The following is a 19,521-nucleotide window of genomic DNA, read 5'->3' on the forward strand; positions in this document are numbered from 1 at the left end:
GAACATCTCCCACATCTCCAGGTGTGGATTCAGTCCAAGGAACATCTCCCACATCTCCAGGTGTGGATTCAGTCTGAGGAACATCTCCCACACCTGCAGGTGTTGTAGGAAGCCTGAAATGCTTCCTCAGGATGAGATGGGCTAAAAACACACAGGTATGGCCCACTTTGGATGTCACCACGAGGGGCATCCAAATAAAATCACACACAGGATTCGGATTTGCCAGATAATCTGACCTTTATGCATATCCACAGCTTCTCAGCCAACTGAGGTGGCTCTGGACAGCCCAAATTCCATGGAACTCCTAAATCTGGCTCATTTGACCCATTTTTTACCCAAATTTTCCAACGAGCCCGGGAGGCTGCACTGGCATTAAATGGCTGGGGATGAAAAATCAATTCCCAAAGGATCCAGGACTGCAGAGGAGGAAGGCACAGCCACGAGCCTTCCCAAAGAACTGTCAAACTATTTTCAAAAGACTGGAGACAAGAAATCTCTTGACTAGACAGGAAGGAGAAAATGAAGACATCAAAATATATAAATATATTTATAAAAAAAACCCAACTCCAGCTCTTTGGTGGCAGAGTGTTCTCTGCATTTACATTTCCATGGCAAGGCAAAACAGCAACTGGCAAAGGAAATAACAGAGAAGAGGAAAAAGGGGAAAAGCTCAGGGAAAAGAGGGAAAAAGCAGCAAGAGTTGAAAATAATAAGGAAACATTAAAAAAGTGTATTACCTGTTTGATTTTTTGAGCTCCCCACAGCTAGAAAAATAAAAGAGAATATTAAATTAAAAAAAAATAAATAAAATGTAGTTTTATCCCAAACCCCAAAGATTCATCTTTTAGCTGCTGGAGCAAATGAATGTGAGGGATTGGTACGAAACACTCATTTTCTGCATCCTTGCAGGATGTATTTAAAGATCCTTTACACACCCTGAGCTCCTTGAATCTGCTTGGACAGTGAGACCAGCAAGGCAGAGACAACGTTTTATTTGTATTGAATTATGTTGGTAAGAAAGAACAACAACAGCCAGACTTCACACTCTTGAGCTGAGCTTTACAAATCGAAAATTCTCTGCCACACGTAGATCTCAAGGTAAATTTAGCACAGCCCCTCCTCGGATGAGCTTCCTGCGGAAATCGAGGCTTCCAGGGAACAAAGGTGGAGCAATCCCTGCAGGGATGTCTTCAGATAAAAGCTGGGTTTAGATTAAACAGAATAAGCAGCACTAGTTTTCATTTTTTTGCAGGGAAAACACACCGAAAAATGCTCGTGGAGAGGAAAAAAAAAATCTCATTTTAACTCTGCCTGTTGCTTCCCGACAGCGTCAAAATACTCAGATCCGGCTCAGATCACAGAGATCGATGAGCACCGAGGAAGAAACATCCTACAAGAGGTGCAGGTAGGGCTAATGAGGAGATCCACAACACCAAGAGATGCTCTGGAATACACATAAACCCACAGTTAATAAAGGCAGAGGGTTTTCCCTCCAAGAATTGCACCGAAATGCAAATTAGAACCTCCAAAATCAAATAAATGTTGATGTGTACGATTCTAGACACGGATGAAAAGCCAGGGCTCTCAAACATCACAACAGATAATTCTAGAGATGGATGAAAAAAACAGAACTCCCATAAAATATCACACCAGATCATCAGTTTTGCTCTCAAAAACTATTCTGTTCAGCTCAAGTCTGGCTTCATCTCCCCGGCACCGGCGGGTGTTCCACCTCTGTCTGACAACCACCGTCTATTTTTGCTCTTCCCACAGGTACTTGGAGCTGCTAAAACCACCCTTTAACCTTCATTTATAGGAAAAAAATACAAAATCGCTGCGAGCCAGGAGCTGTTCCCTTGGCAAGGCACGTTTGCCAATCTTTTAACCACCCTCGTGGCTCTTTTACATCTTTCCAATTTGTCAACATCCTCTTGAGTCGAGGACGCCAGAAACCAGACAAATTATTCCAACAACAATTGTCCCAGAGCCAATCCAAGGGTAGGATAACCTGATGGGTTCTGCTCTTGCTGCTGATAAAAAAGCTGAAGATGGTGATGGCTCTTTTTGGCTCCAGGAGCTCAGGATTACCCACCAAAATCCCGACCCAAGCGCCCGGGTTTATATTCCGCAATAGACACCCACGCTCCAGATCTCATCATTTTTAGGGGATTAATTAAGCCCCATTCTTCACCTGGGGTTTAGTGCCTTCCCCAAATATAAACCCATGGAAATACTGTTGGAATAAAGCAATTAATGTATTACAAACAGCATAATTGCTCTATTATAAATAGCATAATTTGACCCATTGATAGCAGCGACCCCAATGTTTCACTCCAAATTCATCTCACACCCCAGAACTGAAGCTCTGTGATGAACTACACCATGAGCAACGAGTTACTGGAATATCTAAAGGTCACATATCCACAGGCTTTTTCCTGAGGAAAAAATTCCCTTTTTAAAGAAAACCATTATTCCCCATTTTTCAGTTGGAAAGCAGAGGTTGGAAGGACATGAAGAGACACAGAGACAAGATGGATCCACCCTCACCAATCTGAGAATCCCAGGGGTGGGGGGCTGCACACCCAGACAGCTACCAGGGCATTTCTGCACCTGCCTGAGAACTTCCATGGGGTGAAGGTGGAACTCCTCGAGGTGCAGGTGAATTCCCAATGTATCCCAGTGGCTTCCCAGAACTCGCTTCTCCTCAATGTGAAACGAAACCATGGGATTTTCCTCTCCAACAGCAAGCACTGACACAAGCAAAAAGGAAGAGGGATGGTTTCCCAGCCAGCTCCAGGGCTTTTTCGGTCAAATTATCTAATTTCATTAATTGATCCCAATATTTATGCCTTTTCCCGCTGCAGTGCAAATATTGTTAGAACACGCGATTTCATTACTTCTCAGAAAGAGACTTTACAAGATGCACCTGATGAGTCACCTAAAGATTCTGCCAGCTCATTTTCACTTTTTTTTCTCCTCTAATTCATTTTCTGTCTGCAGCATTTTTCAGTAGCTCCAGTTCCCTGACGAGTCTTGCCAGCCAGGGGGGCTCGTTGCTGAAGCGAGTCTCTATTTTTGCTCAGGGATTTCATTCACGCTCTCTCCGGCCATCTTGGAGAGGCAGCCAGATTTTGATCTCATTTACACCAGTGTGAAAGCAGAGAATCCTCACTGGAGCACATGGAAAGGCTCCAGATTCGTGCTCAATTTGCCTCGGATTAAGTCTGTGATTGCTAAATATAATCAGGCTGGACTGGGAGGGTCTCCTGCAATCATTGTTTTCCTTTGAGGGCTCAAAATGGTTGGTTTGAGCGTTTTACCATCAGTCATAGATGGAACTAAACCAAAGAAGTCCAGAGGACAAGGAGTAGAAAAGCTGGAGGACCATTAACATATTCCATTATCCATCCCACCATCCCAAGCAGACAGCAATGGACAAGCACCTCTAACCTGTGGATTTGGAATCTTCCACCAGGACAGATCAAGCTCTGATTTTGATCTGATTTACACCAGTGTGAAAGCAGAGAATCCTCACTGGAGCACATGGAAAGGCTCCAGATTCGTGCTCAGTTTGCCTTAGATTAAGTCTGTGATTGCTAAATATAATCAGGCTGGACTGGGAGGGTCTCCTGCAATCATTATTTTCCTCTGATGGCTCAAAATGGTTGATTTGAGGGTTTTACCATCAATCATAGATGGGATTACACCAAAAAAGTCCAGAGGACAAGGAGCAGGAGGGTTGGAGCACCATTAACATATTCCATTATCCATCCCACCATCCCAAGCAGACAGCAATGGACAAGCATTTCTAACCTGTGGATTTGGAATCTTCCACCAGGACAGATCAAGCTCTGATTTTGATCTCATTTATACCAATGTGAAAGCAGAGAATCCTCACTGGAGCACATGGAAAGCCTCCAGATTTGTGCTCAATTTGCCTTAGATTAAGTATTAGATTATATTGCTAAATATAATCAGGCTGGACTGGATTATCCACCCACCATCCCAAGCAGCCAGCAATGGACAAGTGTCTCCAGCCTGTGGCCATTGGAATCTTCCCCTAGGACAGACCAGGCTCTGCTTCACAGAGATGTCCTTCATGGACATGGAGGAATCAGCTCCAGGACCACTCACAAGTGGTCTCAGAACCAGCATTTCAGGACTCCTGGATGAGATTTCCATCCATCCTTCCCAGGATTCTGTCTCTGTTACAGTTTTTTCAGGAAGAGACACTCCCCACCTTGTCCACCACCTACAGCAGAGCGTTAAACCCCCTGAGCTCTGGGGTTCCCAGCACAGGGAGGACATGGAGCTGCTCAAGAGAGTCCAGAGGAGGCACCAAGATGATCAGAGGGATGGAGCACCTCTGCTGTGAGGAAAGGCTGGGAGAATTGAGATTGTTCAGCCTGGAGAAGGCTTTGAGGTGACCTAATTGTGACCTTCAGTGCCTGAAGGAGCCAATAAGAAAGATGGAGAAGGCCTTTTCCCAAGAGCAGTGACAGGACAAAGGAGAACAGATTCAAGCTGAAAGAGGGGAGGTTTTAGGTGGGATATGAAATTTTCCTGTATTTAATAGGAGGGAGATTCATCTCTCAAGGAGAACTGGTACCCTCTGTACTGCTTTTATAGTGACAGGTGTCAACTCATAGATTTGGGCTGGATGGATTCTTTAAATAACACTTCTTTTTTTTTTTTTTTTGGAAAATTATCTCTAAGCTACGATTCTGCTGCTAAATAAGGAACGCTAATGAATGTCCTGACAACCAAAGATCATTTCTATTCCCCAGGATTTATTGCAGTCTCCATCTCCTCATCGCAGCTTTGGTTCTCTTCAGACTGTGGTGGTCTCTGATACCCTTCCTTAAACATTATAAGCACCTGATGTTTCTGTATAACTGAGTTCATAGAATCATGGAATGGCCTGGATTGGACCTTCAAAATCACCTCAGTCCAACCCCCTGCCATGGGCAGGGACACCTTCCACTAAACCAGGTTGTTCAAAGCCCAGTTACTCAAAGGCTGGTGGGTGTTTCACCACCCTCATTGTAAAACTTATTCCTTAATTCTAACCTAAATCAACCTTCCTTCAGTTCAAAACCATCAGCCCTTGTCCTGTAATTTAAGAAATGATCTTAAACCCGTGGATCTGTGCTCTGGACATGCCACACCAGGAATAATTCTATGGAGAAAAGCCCTTATTGACTAAACACACATAAGGGCAAGGCACAATTACAGTCAAAGAACTAATTAGGTAGATGAGCTCAATGTGTAAGAGGAAACACAGTGGTTTAAGTCCTGCAAAGTTAGTCCTGCTTGGTCAGGTCTATCTGTGTTAGACTCTGCACCATCACACTCAAACCAATTTATAAAATTCCCTCAGCAAGGATGAGACCAAAGAGGAAATAATTGGAAGAATGAGCATTTTTAGTTAATTTATCTCAACTGTCCAGCCCAGTGGACACATGGTTCCATCTCAAAATCTGCTGATCCCCTTCCTGCCCCATCAGGGATGTTCTTCCATGAGACCCCTCCTGCACCTGTCAAATCTTGATTTTAATAAGGTAACAGCCCGGAGTTTGCACCCCTGTCAGAAACTGCCAGGAGTTTCACACTCTGGGAGCTGTGAGGTTTTATTAAAGCAAAGCTCAGCTTATCTATCCCACACTGAATTCCAAATATTGGGTGTTGGGAGCGGAACGCGTGATGCAGCAAAGAGCAAACTGCTGTCACGTGTGTGGCCCTTGGGAGGGACAGCCTCCAAATCCAGGTGTGCCTTCCCAGTAACCCAAATTGTTTAAATGATGTGAAACCAGAGGGAAACAGGGAAAAAAAAAAAAAAAACCTAAAAAAATGAAACCGTCCTCAAAAGGAACAACTACTGTGCTTGGGAAGCTCATGGAGGAACACATCAGGGGGATCTGGGATCACAAGTGATAATGATGTCTCTGAACAAGTTCTAACTCCATTCTGGGTCCCTTAATTGTCCAGGGATGTGGTGGAATCAGCATCCCTGAAGGGATTTAAAAGCCGTGTGGATGTGGCACTTGGGGACATGGGTTAGTGGTGGCCTTGGCAGTGCTGGTTGGACTCAATCCTGTGCCAAGGCCTCCCCACCCTCACAGGGAAGAATTTCTTCCCAATATCCCATCTAACCCTGCCCTCTGGCAGTGGGAAGCCATTCCCCCTTGTCCTGGCACTCCAAGCCCTTGCAAAGAGTCTCCCGGGCTTCATTGGGCACTGGGAGGGTTATGAGGTTAAACATACTGGAAAATTCACCTGACCCCTTTTGCTGGTTGTCCCATGGGACATTCCCATTTGAAACTGCTCCTCCTGGCCTTTTTGGCAAGAAGGTGGAGCCTGCAGGAAACACAGACAGAGAAGAACATCCATCCATGGCCTCATCCCTCAAGCCCCACTTGCTGCAACAGGGGGTCCATCCCAGACAAGGTGCTTCTCACTGATATAATTCCACCTTTATTTCACTCTGCTTCTGAGACTTTTTAATTGTTTTTGAGTTTACAAGGTAATGGATTGAGACCTCCTAAGCTCCCACTGCACTGAGCCTTCCAACACATCATCACCTCTTCCAGCACCACAAGGCCAGGTTGGACAGGGCTTGGAGCGACCTGGTCTAGTGGAAGGTGTCCCTTGTTTTGGAAATAGATGGTCTTTAAGATCCCTTCCAACCCAAAACCATTCTATTACTCCATGATTTTCCCCACTGCCTTCCTAATTATTTACACTGGTCGGTCCTCTCCAGGCATCACCTCTCAGCAGGTGACACGAAGGCAAATAAATATCTCTTTATTTTCAGCATTTCACTAAAATTAAACACCACTTGCCAGCTGGAGGCAGCAGTTTGGTGCAGCCTGACAGAGCCACCACACGTTCTGCTTCGCTCCCCACCCGTGGTTTCTCCCCCAGCAGTGCGATCGCTCCCGCTTCGCGTGGCTCTTTCTCCCACTTCTCTCCAGCTTCCAGTCCCAAAATCCCACTTCTTGGAAAGTGATATTTAACGCAGAGACAAACAAGCTCCAGCCAAAGCATTCAGAGAGGGCTGGAGGCTTTTAGCAAGATTTATAACGGTGGAATCCCAGAGCTTTTGGGTCCACATTAATGTCATCTGAACACCTGTAAACCCGGCTGAGGTGCCCAACTCCACCTGCTAATAGATATGGAATCTGCTGCCTGGCTTCCCTAACAAATATGGAAAACAAGGTAACAAAAGCCACTGTCTGCACTTGCTCCTCAGTAGGAAATCTCACCATTGGAGCTTTTCCAACCCTGCTCCTAAAATCTTTATGTTAAGAAGGTTTTAGCTCTAAGGAGATAAAGCTCAAGTGACTCCACACAAGGGATAAATTCTAAAAGGTATCTGTACATTTTCTGCTCTCACCTGGCAGGGAAATAAGCCAGCAGAAGAGGCTCCAGAAGCCACTGTTCTTCTTGGATGCCAATGGAGAATTCTTTTGCTGTCTTAAGCATCAGTGAGTCATAGAACAGAATCATGGAATCTTGGAATTGTTTAGGTTGGAAAAGCCCCTGAAGATCATCGAGTCCAACCATCCCCCAGCACTACAAAGGCCACCACTGACCCATGTCCCCAAGTGCCACATCCACACAGCTTTTAAATCCCTCCAGGGATGGGGACTCCACCACTGCCCTGGGCAGCTGTGCCAGGGCTGGAAAACCCTTTCCATGAAGGAACTTTTCCCAATATCCAACCTAAACCTCCCCTGGCACAGCTGGAGGCCGTTCCCTCTCCTCCTGTCCCTTGTTCCCTGGGAGCAGAGCCCGACCCCCCTGGCTCCCCCCTCCTGTCAGGGAGTTGCAGAGCCAGAAGGTCCCCCCTGAGCCTCCTTTTCTCCAGGCTGAGCCCCCCCAGCTCCCTCAACCCCTCCTGCTGCTCCAGCCCCTTCCCCAGCTCCGTTCCCTTCCCTGGACACGCTCCAGCCCCTCAATGTCCTTCTTGGAGTGAGAGTCCCAGAGCTGCCCCCAGGGCTGGAGGTGCCTCAGCAGGGGCAGCACACGGGATGGGCACTGCCCTGGTCCTGCTGAGCCCCAGCTCCTGCCCACGTGCAGATCCATAAAACCTTTGGACAAATCCACACGTTTGAAGAGCATTGGCTGAGTCACCTCCCTGTGCCTTGATGTTGGGAACCACATTGGAATTCACGAGCAATTCCAGCGCAACACACGGATTTACACAGACACAAACCAAGTGTAGGTGGAACCAGAATCAAGCCCTGACTGACAAAATAAGCCAGCACTGAAATAACACTGTGCAGCCTCACAGCACTCAATAAACATTAAATAATTAATCCTCCCAGCATCCTACTGGAGAGACTTCAGCAGAATAAGAACCACTCACTGAAAACCATCACTTGCACCAGGGTTGGAGAAGGATTTAGATACCATTGGTATCTATGTTGGTACCATTGGTATCATTGGTTAATGATGCCATCATTAAATCATTTGGGTTGGAAGGGACCTTTAAAGGCCATCTGGTACAACGCCCCTGCTTGGGAAGCCAGGCTTGCTAATCCAGCTGGGTTGCTCCACATCAGATTGGCTTCATCTCATGTCATTTTAGCCACAGGAAGCTCGCAAATCTAATCTGATTTGTAATCTAGACCTGACTTTAGATCAACTCCCTTAATCCTGAAATGCTGAGCTGAAACAAAGCCAGTTTGTAACTTGAGTAAGAGCATCAGGAGCAGCATCCAGTGATTCAGAGTGGGTTCTTTGAGGTGCATTAACCTACAGCTCCCTACGGACCTTTTGTCCTCTGATGGTCTGAAATGATGCCTAAAATGTCCAACTCAGTGCCACAGGGAATATTAAGATTGCAGAAGACAGAAGGTCCAAGTTCAGCCCTTGGAGCAGCAAATTGGCACTTTCTTGCCAAGAAAAGGGAGCAGCAGGACAAGCGATCTATCTACGTTTCATCAGATCCTGCAAGAGACCAGAGGGGAAAAAAATTACAGTTTACTGCAAATGGGCCTCTTCGCTCTTCATCAACACTGTTAAGAAAAGCCATTATTCCCCAAAAGGGTTCCTGTTTAGTCTCTGATAGATTCATTGTTCTCTGCTGTGTCTGGGACTGCGTGAGCGGCCCTTCCCGCTGCTAACATGATTGAGGGAAGAACACAGCAATAAATATATGCCCATTAGGCTGCTGAGCCTCTTTTCACTTCACTGATACTAATGGGGAAGAAATGAAACAGTTTCAAAACAGCAAGTTGCCAAAACTGCATTTGGAAAGGCTGAAGAGTGAGAAGTCACAACTGACACACCACGGTTCGTGCTCCGCCAACGCTCGCAGGAAGGGGCTGGCTGGAGAATAGCAAATGTCTGTCTCCAAGGGACAAGTTCAAAAAGCTGCATTTTTCATTCAGCTTGGGGTTATTTTTAATTTTTTGGTTCTTTTTTTTTCCCCCCCCTCCGACCACCCCCTGATGCTGAGGGGTGAGGCTTTGAGAGCAGAGCTAAGGGTACAAAATCAGAGTTGTCTCGCTGAGACCTTGTTTCCTAACAAATAAGATGTTTGTGCATCTTAATGTGATGTACAGGTAAACACGCAGTCAAATGAACAGGCAGAATTCCAACAGTAAATCTAGGGAGCTGGGTTGGACTAGATGACCTCCTGAGGTCCCCTCCAGCCTGAACCAGCCTATGATCCTACAGCAAAGAGGAAGATGCGTCAAAAATCTCAAACCCTGGTGTCTCAGGGCTACAGATCCACAAAAGATCCACAGCTCAAGATGTTTGTTCTTGGTTTTAGGATCCCTGGATTAATTTCCTACCTCCACCACAGGTTTATCTCACCTTCAGCAGCTCGAGCTGGTTGTTTATGGCACCACAGCCCCACCACCCCTCCCGATCCGAGGTGTGCATCCCATCCCTCATGTTGCACAAGACAACGCGGAGCAGAGCGAAAATACAGGGAGCCGAAGGCATAAAACGAAGCATTTTGGGAGTGGGGGAAGGGAGCTTTAGTTTTTTATTAAGATCAGCTCCCTGAACCAACCAGCTGTGCCAGTGCAAGGCAGCAAGGAGGTGGGAACACATGGCCGGGAGCAGAGACATGGCAGTGCTGCCTCAGAGCTGCCATGGCATCGCACCTTCCCTGCAATATTCTGGGCACAGAACAAATTTGTGCCAGTTCACATCTGAAATCCAGGGAATGATAAATTTAATAAGGCAGCACCTTCACCGTGGGGGCACCTTTAAGTGATCTCCACAAGACTCGGGCTGTTGTACGTCCAAGGGCGGCTTTTAGTGAACGACACGAGTTTATAAATCTCTTCTTGGCATTAAAAAATAAAAAAAAAACCTTGCAGGGAAAAAGCATCACTCACCCTGGAGAGTCCTCATTCAAGGCACATTCCTGCTATTCTGTGGCTCTTTACCTCTCTCTGCTGGCAGGACCACAGGGAGAAGCCGGGGGTGCCAACCTGAGATCGGGACCGAGGGGACAGAGGGAAGGCAGAAGAGGATGATGAACCTTCATCACTGTATTTCTTAGACTATATCCTACTGCTTGTTTAGACAGTGAATTTTTAGGACAGAGTGGTATGAACCTACAAATGGAGCAAATCAGGGCTCTGATCCCAACTCCCATCAGCCCGATGCATTCCAAATATTGAATATTTGGAGCCCTATGAGGCTGATGAGCAGTGATATTAAGCAGTGGTACCAAGCTGAGAGCTCAGCAGTTATTTCCACCCCAATTTCAAAGCCCAAAATGATTCAGCCCGCAAAGGACACGTCAGGAATGTAGTTCCAGCGTGGAAGGACTGCAGGGAATTCCAGCTAAGAAAAATAAACTGTAAGGTGTTTTTGGGGAAGAACTGATAGACAAACCTGAAGTTCCTCATGAAATATCCCTCACTGCAATCCTTCCAAGGCAGATCTTTGGTGCCTAAGCACAGACAGCCTTGAAAAGGGTTTTTCTGCCGTGCCCGTTCCTAGAGCACAGAAATCCCCCAGAAAAAGCAGCTGTGTCCTAACCAGGGAATGATTTCCATCCCTCTGGAGCCGATAGCCGCCGAGTGCTGCTTCCCTCAACTTTTCCCACTGCTGACATGCCAGCATCAATCTGTTCCTCCAATCTGTGCTGGTCTGTTGGACAGGTTGGGAGAGGGACTCGCACACACAGAGGACACAGATGCAATCCTACAAATTAGGCAAAGAAGCCCGAGGATAAAGGACAAAAGCCACATCATTATGCCCTGCAGTTGGTACAGCCTTTTGGTTTGAGGCTAAACCCCAGCACCAACATTCCCAAAACAGGGAAAACATCCGTGTTTAAGCAAGCTGGCTCTTCCTCCTTGTTTATCAGGCTGGTACTTTACAGCCCATGTTTTTCAGAGGAGAAACGATTCCCCCCCGAACGAAACCTTTTTACTCCAGCGGAGATTCCCTCCAGGAGGCAGTCTGGGGAATTGCCTGCCCTGTTTGGAATTGGATATGTTACAGTCTATACCTTCTGCTGCAAATTGGCTCCCAGTGCACTCGTGTGTGTGTCATTCTCACCTACCCACTCGCCGATCGCACCAGCCACCGGAGCTCCTGGATCCCGCCAACCCCGGGAGCCAACCGTGGAACCACCAGTACCAATGGCTCCAGCAATGGGACTCCTACCACACCTCTCTCCTGAGGTGGGCTGTAAAGGAATGCTGGCTTTAAAAAAAAGGTTGGTTGAGTACAGTGAGATCACTTAAATGAGCGACTCGGGATAGGGGGAGGTGTCCCCGCCCGTGGCAGGGGGGTGGAACTGGGGTGGTCTTGAAGGTCTTTTCAAACCCAAACCATTCCGTGATTCTGTGGTTAAATAAGGAGCACAAAGTGCAAAGAATGTACGAAGGAATTTTTCTAGAAGGGCAATAACATGTTGATGCTGCCAGGGCTGGAGCCCCTCTGCTCTGGAGCCAGGCTGGGAGAGCTGAAGGGGGTTCCCCTGGAGAAGAGAAGGCTGCAGGGAGAGCTGAGAGCCCCTTGCAGGGCCTGAAGGGGCTCCAGGAGAGCTGGAGAGGGACTGGGGACAAGGGATGGAGGGACAGCACAAGGGGGAATGGCTTCTCACTACCAGAGGGCAGGGTTAGATGGGATATTGGGAAGGAATTGTTGGCTGTGAGGGTGGGGAGGCCCTGGCACAGGTTGCCCAGAGAAGTTGTGGCTGCCCCTGGATCCCTGGAAGTGTCCAAGGCCAGGTTGGACAGGGCTTGGAGTAACCTGGGCTAGTGGAAGGTGTCCCTGCCCATGGCTGGGGGTGGAACTGGATGATCTTTAAGGTCCTTCCCAACCCTTTCCAAACCATTCTTTGATTCCATGAATACAACACCTACAGGAAAAGATGGGACATAAACGACAACAGAACCAGTTTCTCCCATCAACGTGAATCCTACACATTTCCTTTTCCCCCCCTCCACTTCTAAGGATCCTACTGTTTTCCAGCTTCCCCTGGGACAGGGAGATGGAAGGGGACATGGGCCATCAGATGACACACCAGCCCTTTGAATTATTTACCCTCTCCATGAGCCAAAGAAAGACACTGATGGACACGGTGTCCACCAAACAGAACCAAGGCACAGGAAGTTCACTAAACCCACCAGTTCTCTTAGTGTTTTCACAGCAAAGATTTGTACTTCTAAACCATGATAAGAAACAGCTGTTTCCTCCATCAAACCCTTCTGGATCTGTGGAGTCCAATCACCCGACACTGAGACACCCAAAATCCCCCACCAGGAGACCAAACCTTCCCAAGGCTTTCAGGGGGTTTCTCCTCCAAGCTCTCCTCTAATCCTTTTAAAATATTTAACCCACATGACCAAGGGAAGAGAAAAAACACCCTAAATAGTTGCATTATCAAGAGTATCTTTTTATTTTGAGAAAAAAATATGAATTCATGAGCCTGTCAGAGAGGGGGATCAACGACAGTGTGGGATATTTCCCCTACAAAGAATACTTTGGGTTGGTGGGGTTTTAATAAGTGGAATGTGAACCACTCAACTTTGTATTTAACAAAAAACAAGTCTGGCTCTTAAATATTTAAATAAAAAAAATAAGCTAAGCTGAAGAAGTGGAGACTGGAGAGGGTTTTCTTGCTCTGAATAAATCCTGATCGAGCAGCTACTTCTCCTCTGTTTTGCTGACTAAATAATTGATACAGCAGTGATCAAAATCATGTTTTTAAAACATCTTTCTAATGTAGGGATAAACCCTCAATAAGGAGCTCTCAGCAGTCCAGCAGCTATCGACAGCTAAGGGATCAATTCTTCATTTTTGCTAATGACGCCCAAGAAATGGGATTTTACCACCTTGAGTTAATGGTCGTTTTCCTGAGCAGCAAAATCACTCCAAGAGCAAAACCAAGAATTATTGGATGAGTGTGAGAGACCTGGAAGGGGCAGAGCTGTAGGTGTTGGATGTGTTGCTGTCTGGGAATCATCTCGGGGAGAGCAGCGTTGATTCTGGAAACTGCTCATGGGGAGCTGGTAAAAGTACAATTATGACTCTTCGGAGCTTTTTTCTTTAATGATCATGTCCCTTCAGAGGTTTTTTTTTTGGTTTGTTTTTTTTTTGCTTTAGATAGCCCCTAACTGTTCCATCTCAGCTCATTTTGAAAAATCTGCCTGGGGAAAACGCAGAAGAGAGAAAAAGCCTTGTTCCACGAGAGCCCTGTCAAGGAGACGCGCGTGGAGGAGATACTTGACGTGACATAGCTTTAGGCTCTCCTATTTTCCATTTTTTTCACGTGGTGAAACCATTTCAGCAAGCGATGGAGCTGCTGAAGGGCTCCCAGCTACCGCCTGCCTGCCATCCTTCCCGAGAAACCACGGATTTCTGAATGGGGGGGGGGGGGGGAAAAAAAAAAAAAAAAAGGAGGAATTCGAGCACTGTCAAACGCGCTGCTCCACCAAAGTGGATCCGTTGGGAGATTAGTGAAACGCTCTGTCAAAACAACCTGTCTCCTTGATCTCAAAGCTGATATTTGAGGGTGGTGGGGGGGAAAAAGAGCTGGGTTCTTAGAGAACTAATGCTTTAAAACTCTGCCCAAACCGTTATTTTTAAAGTCTTGGTTTTGGTGGTCGTGATTTTCATTCTGATTATGCAATAGGAGACCACTCAGGCATCTCTTCTCTGCACGTGTTGTACCCAAGCCGTGCCTGAAGAGCCTGTTTTAAAGGGCAGCAATTGCATTTCTCAGGGGGGGTTTGAGCAACTGAACCCAAATCAGCTCTTAAACCAAGAAGATAAAGCCGAGTTCTGCTCTCTTGAGCATCACTGAAGTTCTGCTCAGCCTTTCTGATGAGTAATAACAGCAATTTCTCCTCTCTCAGAGATGAGCCAAGTCACTGCTCCAACTTATACTTCTTGCCCACAGTGAACACAAAGGGATTACCTCTGATCACAGTCAAAGAGGCGGGGAAAAAAAACCCAAATCAGTCAAAAATGAAATTATCACTCATCTGCTCTCTCCTGCCTGCCTGTGGCAACTCATCAGTGCATCAGAGGAGTGTGTGACACAGTTATCAGCTGCATGAAACATCAGATGGCTCAGTCCTTTATTCCAACACCAGCCCATGCACCTCCCCAGAGCTGCATCCCATCCCTTTCCCCCATTAGGACCAGAACAACTGCAAATTGTTAATGCCTCGTAGCCAGAGTCCACCCTGCAGATAGTGGTGCACAGAAAAGGCATAAATGTGGTAAAACTTAGCTTGAGGAAAGCAAAAACGTGTTCTCCAGGTGTCCTTTGGTTCAAATTTCACCTTCGCCCAGATGGAACACACAGGAGCCAACAGCATTTGATGATTTTATCCATCTTCACTGGGCAGGCTCCTGGGAGCTGGGCTGGGGTATGACTTCTCCACACCTCCAATAATGGGGACAGTTTTGGGTCCCTCACAACAAGAAGGACATGGAGGGGATGCTGGAATGTGTCTAGGGAAGGGAATGGAGCTGGAGAAGGGGCTGGAGCAGCAGGAGCAGCTGAGGGAGCTGGGGGGGCTCATCCTGGAGAAAAGGAGGCTCGGGGGGACCTTCTGGCTCTGCAACCCCCTGACAGGAGGGGGGGACCGGGCTCTGATTGTCACCTGCTTCCAGGTCCTTCCATCTTCACCCTCTTTAGAGTGGTTGTCGTACCCTGGGCAAAAATTCAGCTTTGATGGAATCTACCCACAGAATCATGGAATGGTTTGTTGTGGAAGAGAACTTCAAAGCCCATCTTGTTCCACCCTCTGCCATGGACAGGGACACCTTCCACTGGCCCAGGGTGCTCGAGCCTTGCCTTGGACGCTTCCAGGGATCCAGGGGCAGCCACAGCTTCTCTGCCCAACCTGGGCCAGGGCCTCACCACCCTCACAGCCAAGAATTCCTTCACAATATCCCATTTAAATCTACCCTCTTCAGCTTAAAACCGAGTCAAGATTTTACTACAAACCCCGTTATTTTTTACAATTATGTGCTGCCTTTTCTCTAGGAAAGGCATTTCTGCCATTATTTCCTCTCTCCTCCTCTGCCCCACACCTTTGTTTCCCACTCAGAGCCCTCCAGCTTGCACAGGTTCCCCCCCTGCAAACGATGTCGTGGCTGAGGCAAACAAAACCCACGATGCTTTTCCTCACTCTCTCCCTCTGCAGTTCTGAATGAACTCTGGGAATAGCCTGGGTTTGTCACCGTGCAAAATGTAGGTCAAAAAGTCTGCGTGGTTTGCACAGGGATGACTTGGGTGTCATCTGCCTGGAGGCAGATGGGAACTGAGTCATCTGCTGCTGCATCACTCCCTGCTTTTCTCCTTTCCCAACCCCGGCTTCTCTCTCCTTTCCATCAGATTATGGTTGAAGGAGTGCAGTGACACCAAAACACCAGGAGGGCAATGCCTTGTGACATGCAGGGAGGGGATATCTCCCATTTATTTTTTTTCATGCCTCTTTCCCAAGACAGCTCCCACCACGCCAGATGCCACTTTTTAAAGACAACACAAATCTGAATTGTCTTCATTTACCTGCTGTATTTGTCTTTCACGGGGAGAAATCATCACTCAGGATCAGGAAATAAAAATATAAAAGAGGTTATTTGACCTACAGGAAGAAGAGTTCTCCACCATTTCCACCACTGCTTTTTTTGGGGGGGAGGTGCCCTGGTCCTTTGTCACCCTTTGCTTTTATATCCCCTCGGGTAACTCTGCCAATTCATTCATCCTGTTCTTTATATGACATTAAATTAAGTAGAAATTAAATATTTTGTGCTGGTTGCACAAACACACACCACAAAAAAGCCCCTGGGTCCGTGTCGTGGTCAGGTGGCCACATGTGGACAGGGAAGGAAAAGAGTTTGAGGGAACAGCCAGAAAATTCGTAATTTTTGTTTCATGATACAGATTTGGAGGTAAAAAGCTCAAAAAGCAGCCTAACCCCTCTAAAATATTAATCTCTGCTTCCACAGGTTCGATGTGCAGATAAATAGCAGCCACAAGCCCAAAAAACAGGAGTGATGGGGTCTTGGAGAGACCACCCAGCTCGTCCCTCTGTCCCAAATTCTACCAAAACCGACCCTTTTCTCAGCAACTGCCCCAAAAACTCTGCTAAGACCTTCCCATCAAGAGAGGGGGGGGATCCCACAACCTCCTGCAGCTTCCATTCCAACAGCAGGAACATCACCCAGCAAGAGGCACCACTACTGATGGTACAACCTGCAACATCCAGAGGGTTTTATGTAGGTTTATGTGTTTATTTCTGTGGAGAAATGACAATTATTATAACCAATACTGTAGGAGAAGAAGGTGATGCCTCACAGCTGCTGGTACAAGAACCTACAGGGCTGACAGGAAGGTTTCATTCAGCTAAAAAAGAAAGAAAATTACGTGGTTTTGGTTTTAATTGTACGAGCGCAGTTTGCAAGAGAAGCCAGGAGAGTATTGCACCAGTAGAAACACCAAAAATATCCATTTGACCACAGACACAGCCTAACCTTTGAGTATCAAAGATGGATGATTGAGGGTGTTCAGGAACCCCACCTTCCTCCAAAACCCAGGCAATCCCATGTCACCTAAAAACTCGGCTGTGGAAACACTGTGCCTTGCTCCAAAAATCAGAAAAACACTTCATATATAAAAGTTTTCATGACTGGTTCAAAAAAAAAAATGCAAAAAAACCCCCATAAACACTTGTAACCCAAGGAATAAGCAGGAATTTTAATAAAGGTTTTTCCCTCTCACCTCTTTGTTGGTGACTCCTGGGGGCAGAGTGCCATGTTTGTAATCCTCCAAGAGCTGCACCGCTTCCTTCAGGCGGCTCTGCAAAGAAAAACAACAGTGATCTGTGATCCTGGTCCTGCACTGAATCCTTTATGGAAGGCAAGGAATTAAAGGGATATAATTGTATTATCTTTCATGCAGACCTTGTCATAGAATCATAGAAACACAGATGGTTTGGGTTGGGAGGGAACTTAAAGACCATTTCCAACCCCATGTCAAGGGCAGGGACACCTTCTACCACACCAGGCTGCTCCAACCTGGCCTTGGACACTTCCAGGGATCCAGGGACACCCACAGCTTCTCTGGGAAACCTGTGCCAGGGCCTCCCCACCCTCACAGCCAGGAATTCCTTCCCAATATCCCATCTATCCCTGCCCTCTGGCAGTGGGAAGCCATTCCCCTTTGTCCTGGTATTCCAGACCCTTGTGAAAAATCCAATTTAAATCTGCCCTCTTTCAGCTTAAATCCATTATGATGGGTCCTTTTATCTGTAAGATAAAAAAGGAAAAAAGATGTGGACACTTGTTTCTGCTGGTTGGCACAGCCCTGCTGGTTTTTATCTAACAATAGAAGCTGGAGGAAAATAGTCAGAGGTGCAGGGGAAGAAACAAAAGAGAAAACAGAAAAATCCTCCCTTTGCAACTCATCTATAGAAGTCACAATAAAAATTGAGAGTCTCCACAGAATCCCAGAATGGTTTGGGTTGGAAGGGACCTTCAAGACCATCTCATTCCAACCCCCTGCCATGGGCAGGGACACCTTCCACTAGAAAAAGTCTTCCTGTGGTACCAGAGATGTGATAAATCTTGGAGACAAGGGAATTCTCAGAGGTTGAAATGAGTTTAAGACCAAACAGACACATTCAGGTGCAACAATGACACACTGGCATCGCTCCATGTCACTTTAGATGAACATCTCCCAGTGATGCCAACAGGGAAACACCTTCAACAGGAGACCTGGCTTTCCCCACACCCTCTCCCAGTGCATGTCCTGGGAGGGCACAGCTGAAGGGAAGAGTGAGGTAAAAGTCTCTCCATAATAAGCATCATCACTAAGAATTCAGTGCCCCATAAAAATTTCTGTTCTCTCTAAAAGTACCAAAGTCAGTGGCAGTGAAAGTTTGAACCTGACTCAAGTCCATGCTTGTGTAAACAAAGATCTTCCTCAGGGTGTGATAAAACAGAAGAATAAATACATTTAGACTGAGGTCAGACCTTGGGGTTTGCAGCTTCCTCATGAGGGACAGCTCTGATCTGTGCTCTCTGTGCCCAGGGACAGGACCCAGGGAATGGCTGGAGCTGTGCCAGGGCAGGGTCAGGTTGGATCTCAGGGAAAGGTTCTTCCCCCAGAGGCTGGTTGGGCACTGCCCAGGCTCCCCAGGGCAGTGGGCACAGCCCCAAGGCTGCCAGAGCTCCAGGAGGGTTTGGACAACGCTCTGAGGGACAGGGTGGGATTGTTGGGGTGTCTGTGCAGGGCCAGGGGTTGGACTGGATGATCCTGGTGGGTCCCTTCCAGCTCAGGATAATTTATGATTCTATGATTTCATGTGTTCAAGGAACCACAGGAACACTAAGCCCGTCAGAATCACCAATTTACTCCCAGAACAGTTATTCAGATTTATAGAAACATAAAAAAGCCTTCTGCAGTTGAAGCAGTCTATATAAACATATAATACTTTCAAGAACCACATATATAAAAATTCCAATAAATATATATAGTATGATCTTAGAGGTCTTTTCCAGCCTTAAGGATTCTATGATCCTACAATTCTACACTGTGTGTATATAAACCATATTATATAGAATATATATGTATATAAGTGTACATATATGTATATTAATATATACATAAGTATTATATATTAATAAATACATATATTAACATATACACTTAAGTATTGTATATTATATATACATATATTAATATGTGTATACACACACAAGTATTGTATATTAATATATAATAATTACTACATATATAATAATTCCAATAAATATATATAGTATGATCTTAGAGGTCTTTTCCAGCCTTAAGGATTCTATGATCCTACAATTCTACATTATAAATAAACCAAATTATATAGAATATATATGTATATATGCATATAAGTATATATATACATTTTAACATATACATATTTTTATATATTGATATATGCATAATTATTATATATTAATATATGCATTAATATATTAATATATGCTTAAGTATTGTATATTGATATAACCACATATCAATATATGTACATACACATAAGT

General features: G+C 46.1%; 1 protein-coding gene across 1 annotated transcript in view; it reads right to left on the bottom strand.

Annotated features, from left to right (window-relative positions):
• SFXN5 (sideroflexin 5) overlaps positions 1 to 19,521 on the bottom strand; it is a 96,357-nt gene that overhangs the window by 57,718 nt on the left and 19,118 nt on the right. The window contains exons 3-4 of the mRNA XM_027701920.1: positions 17,225 to 17,302; positions 738 to 764 (exon numbers count right to left, since the gene is read on the bottom strand). Of these exons, the coding sequence (XP_027557721.1) occupies positions 738 to 764; positions 17,225 to 17,302 (105 nt within the window). The remainder of the gene's footprint in view (positions 1 to 737; positions 765 to 17,224; positions 17,303 to 19,521) is intronic.

This window comes from Neopelma chrysocephalum, unplaced genomic scaffold, assembly GCF_003984885.1.
Source record: "Neopelma chrysocephalum unplaced genomic scaffold, ASM398488v2 Primary Assembly neopelma1_174, whole genome shotgun sequence".
Classification (NCBI taxonomy): domain Eukaryota; kingdom Metazoa; phylum Chordata; class Aves; order Passeriformes; family Pipridae; genus Neopelma; species Neopelma chrysocephalum.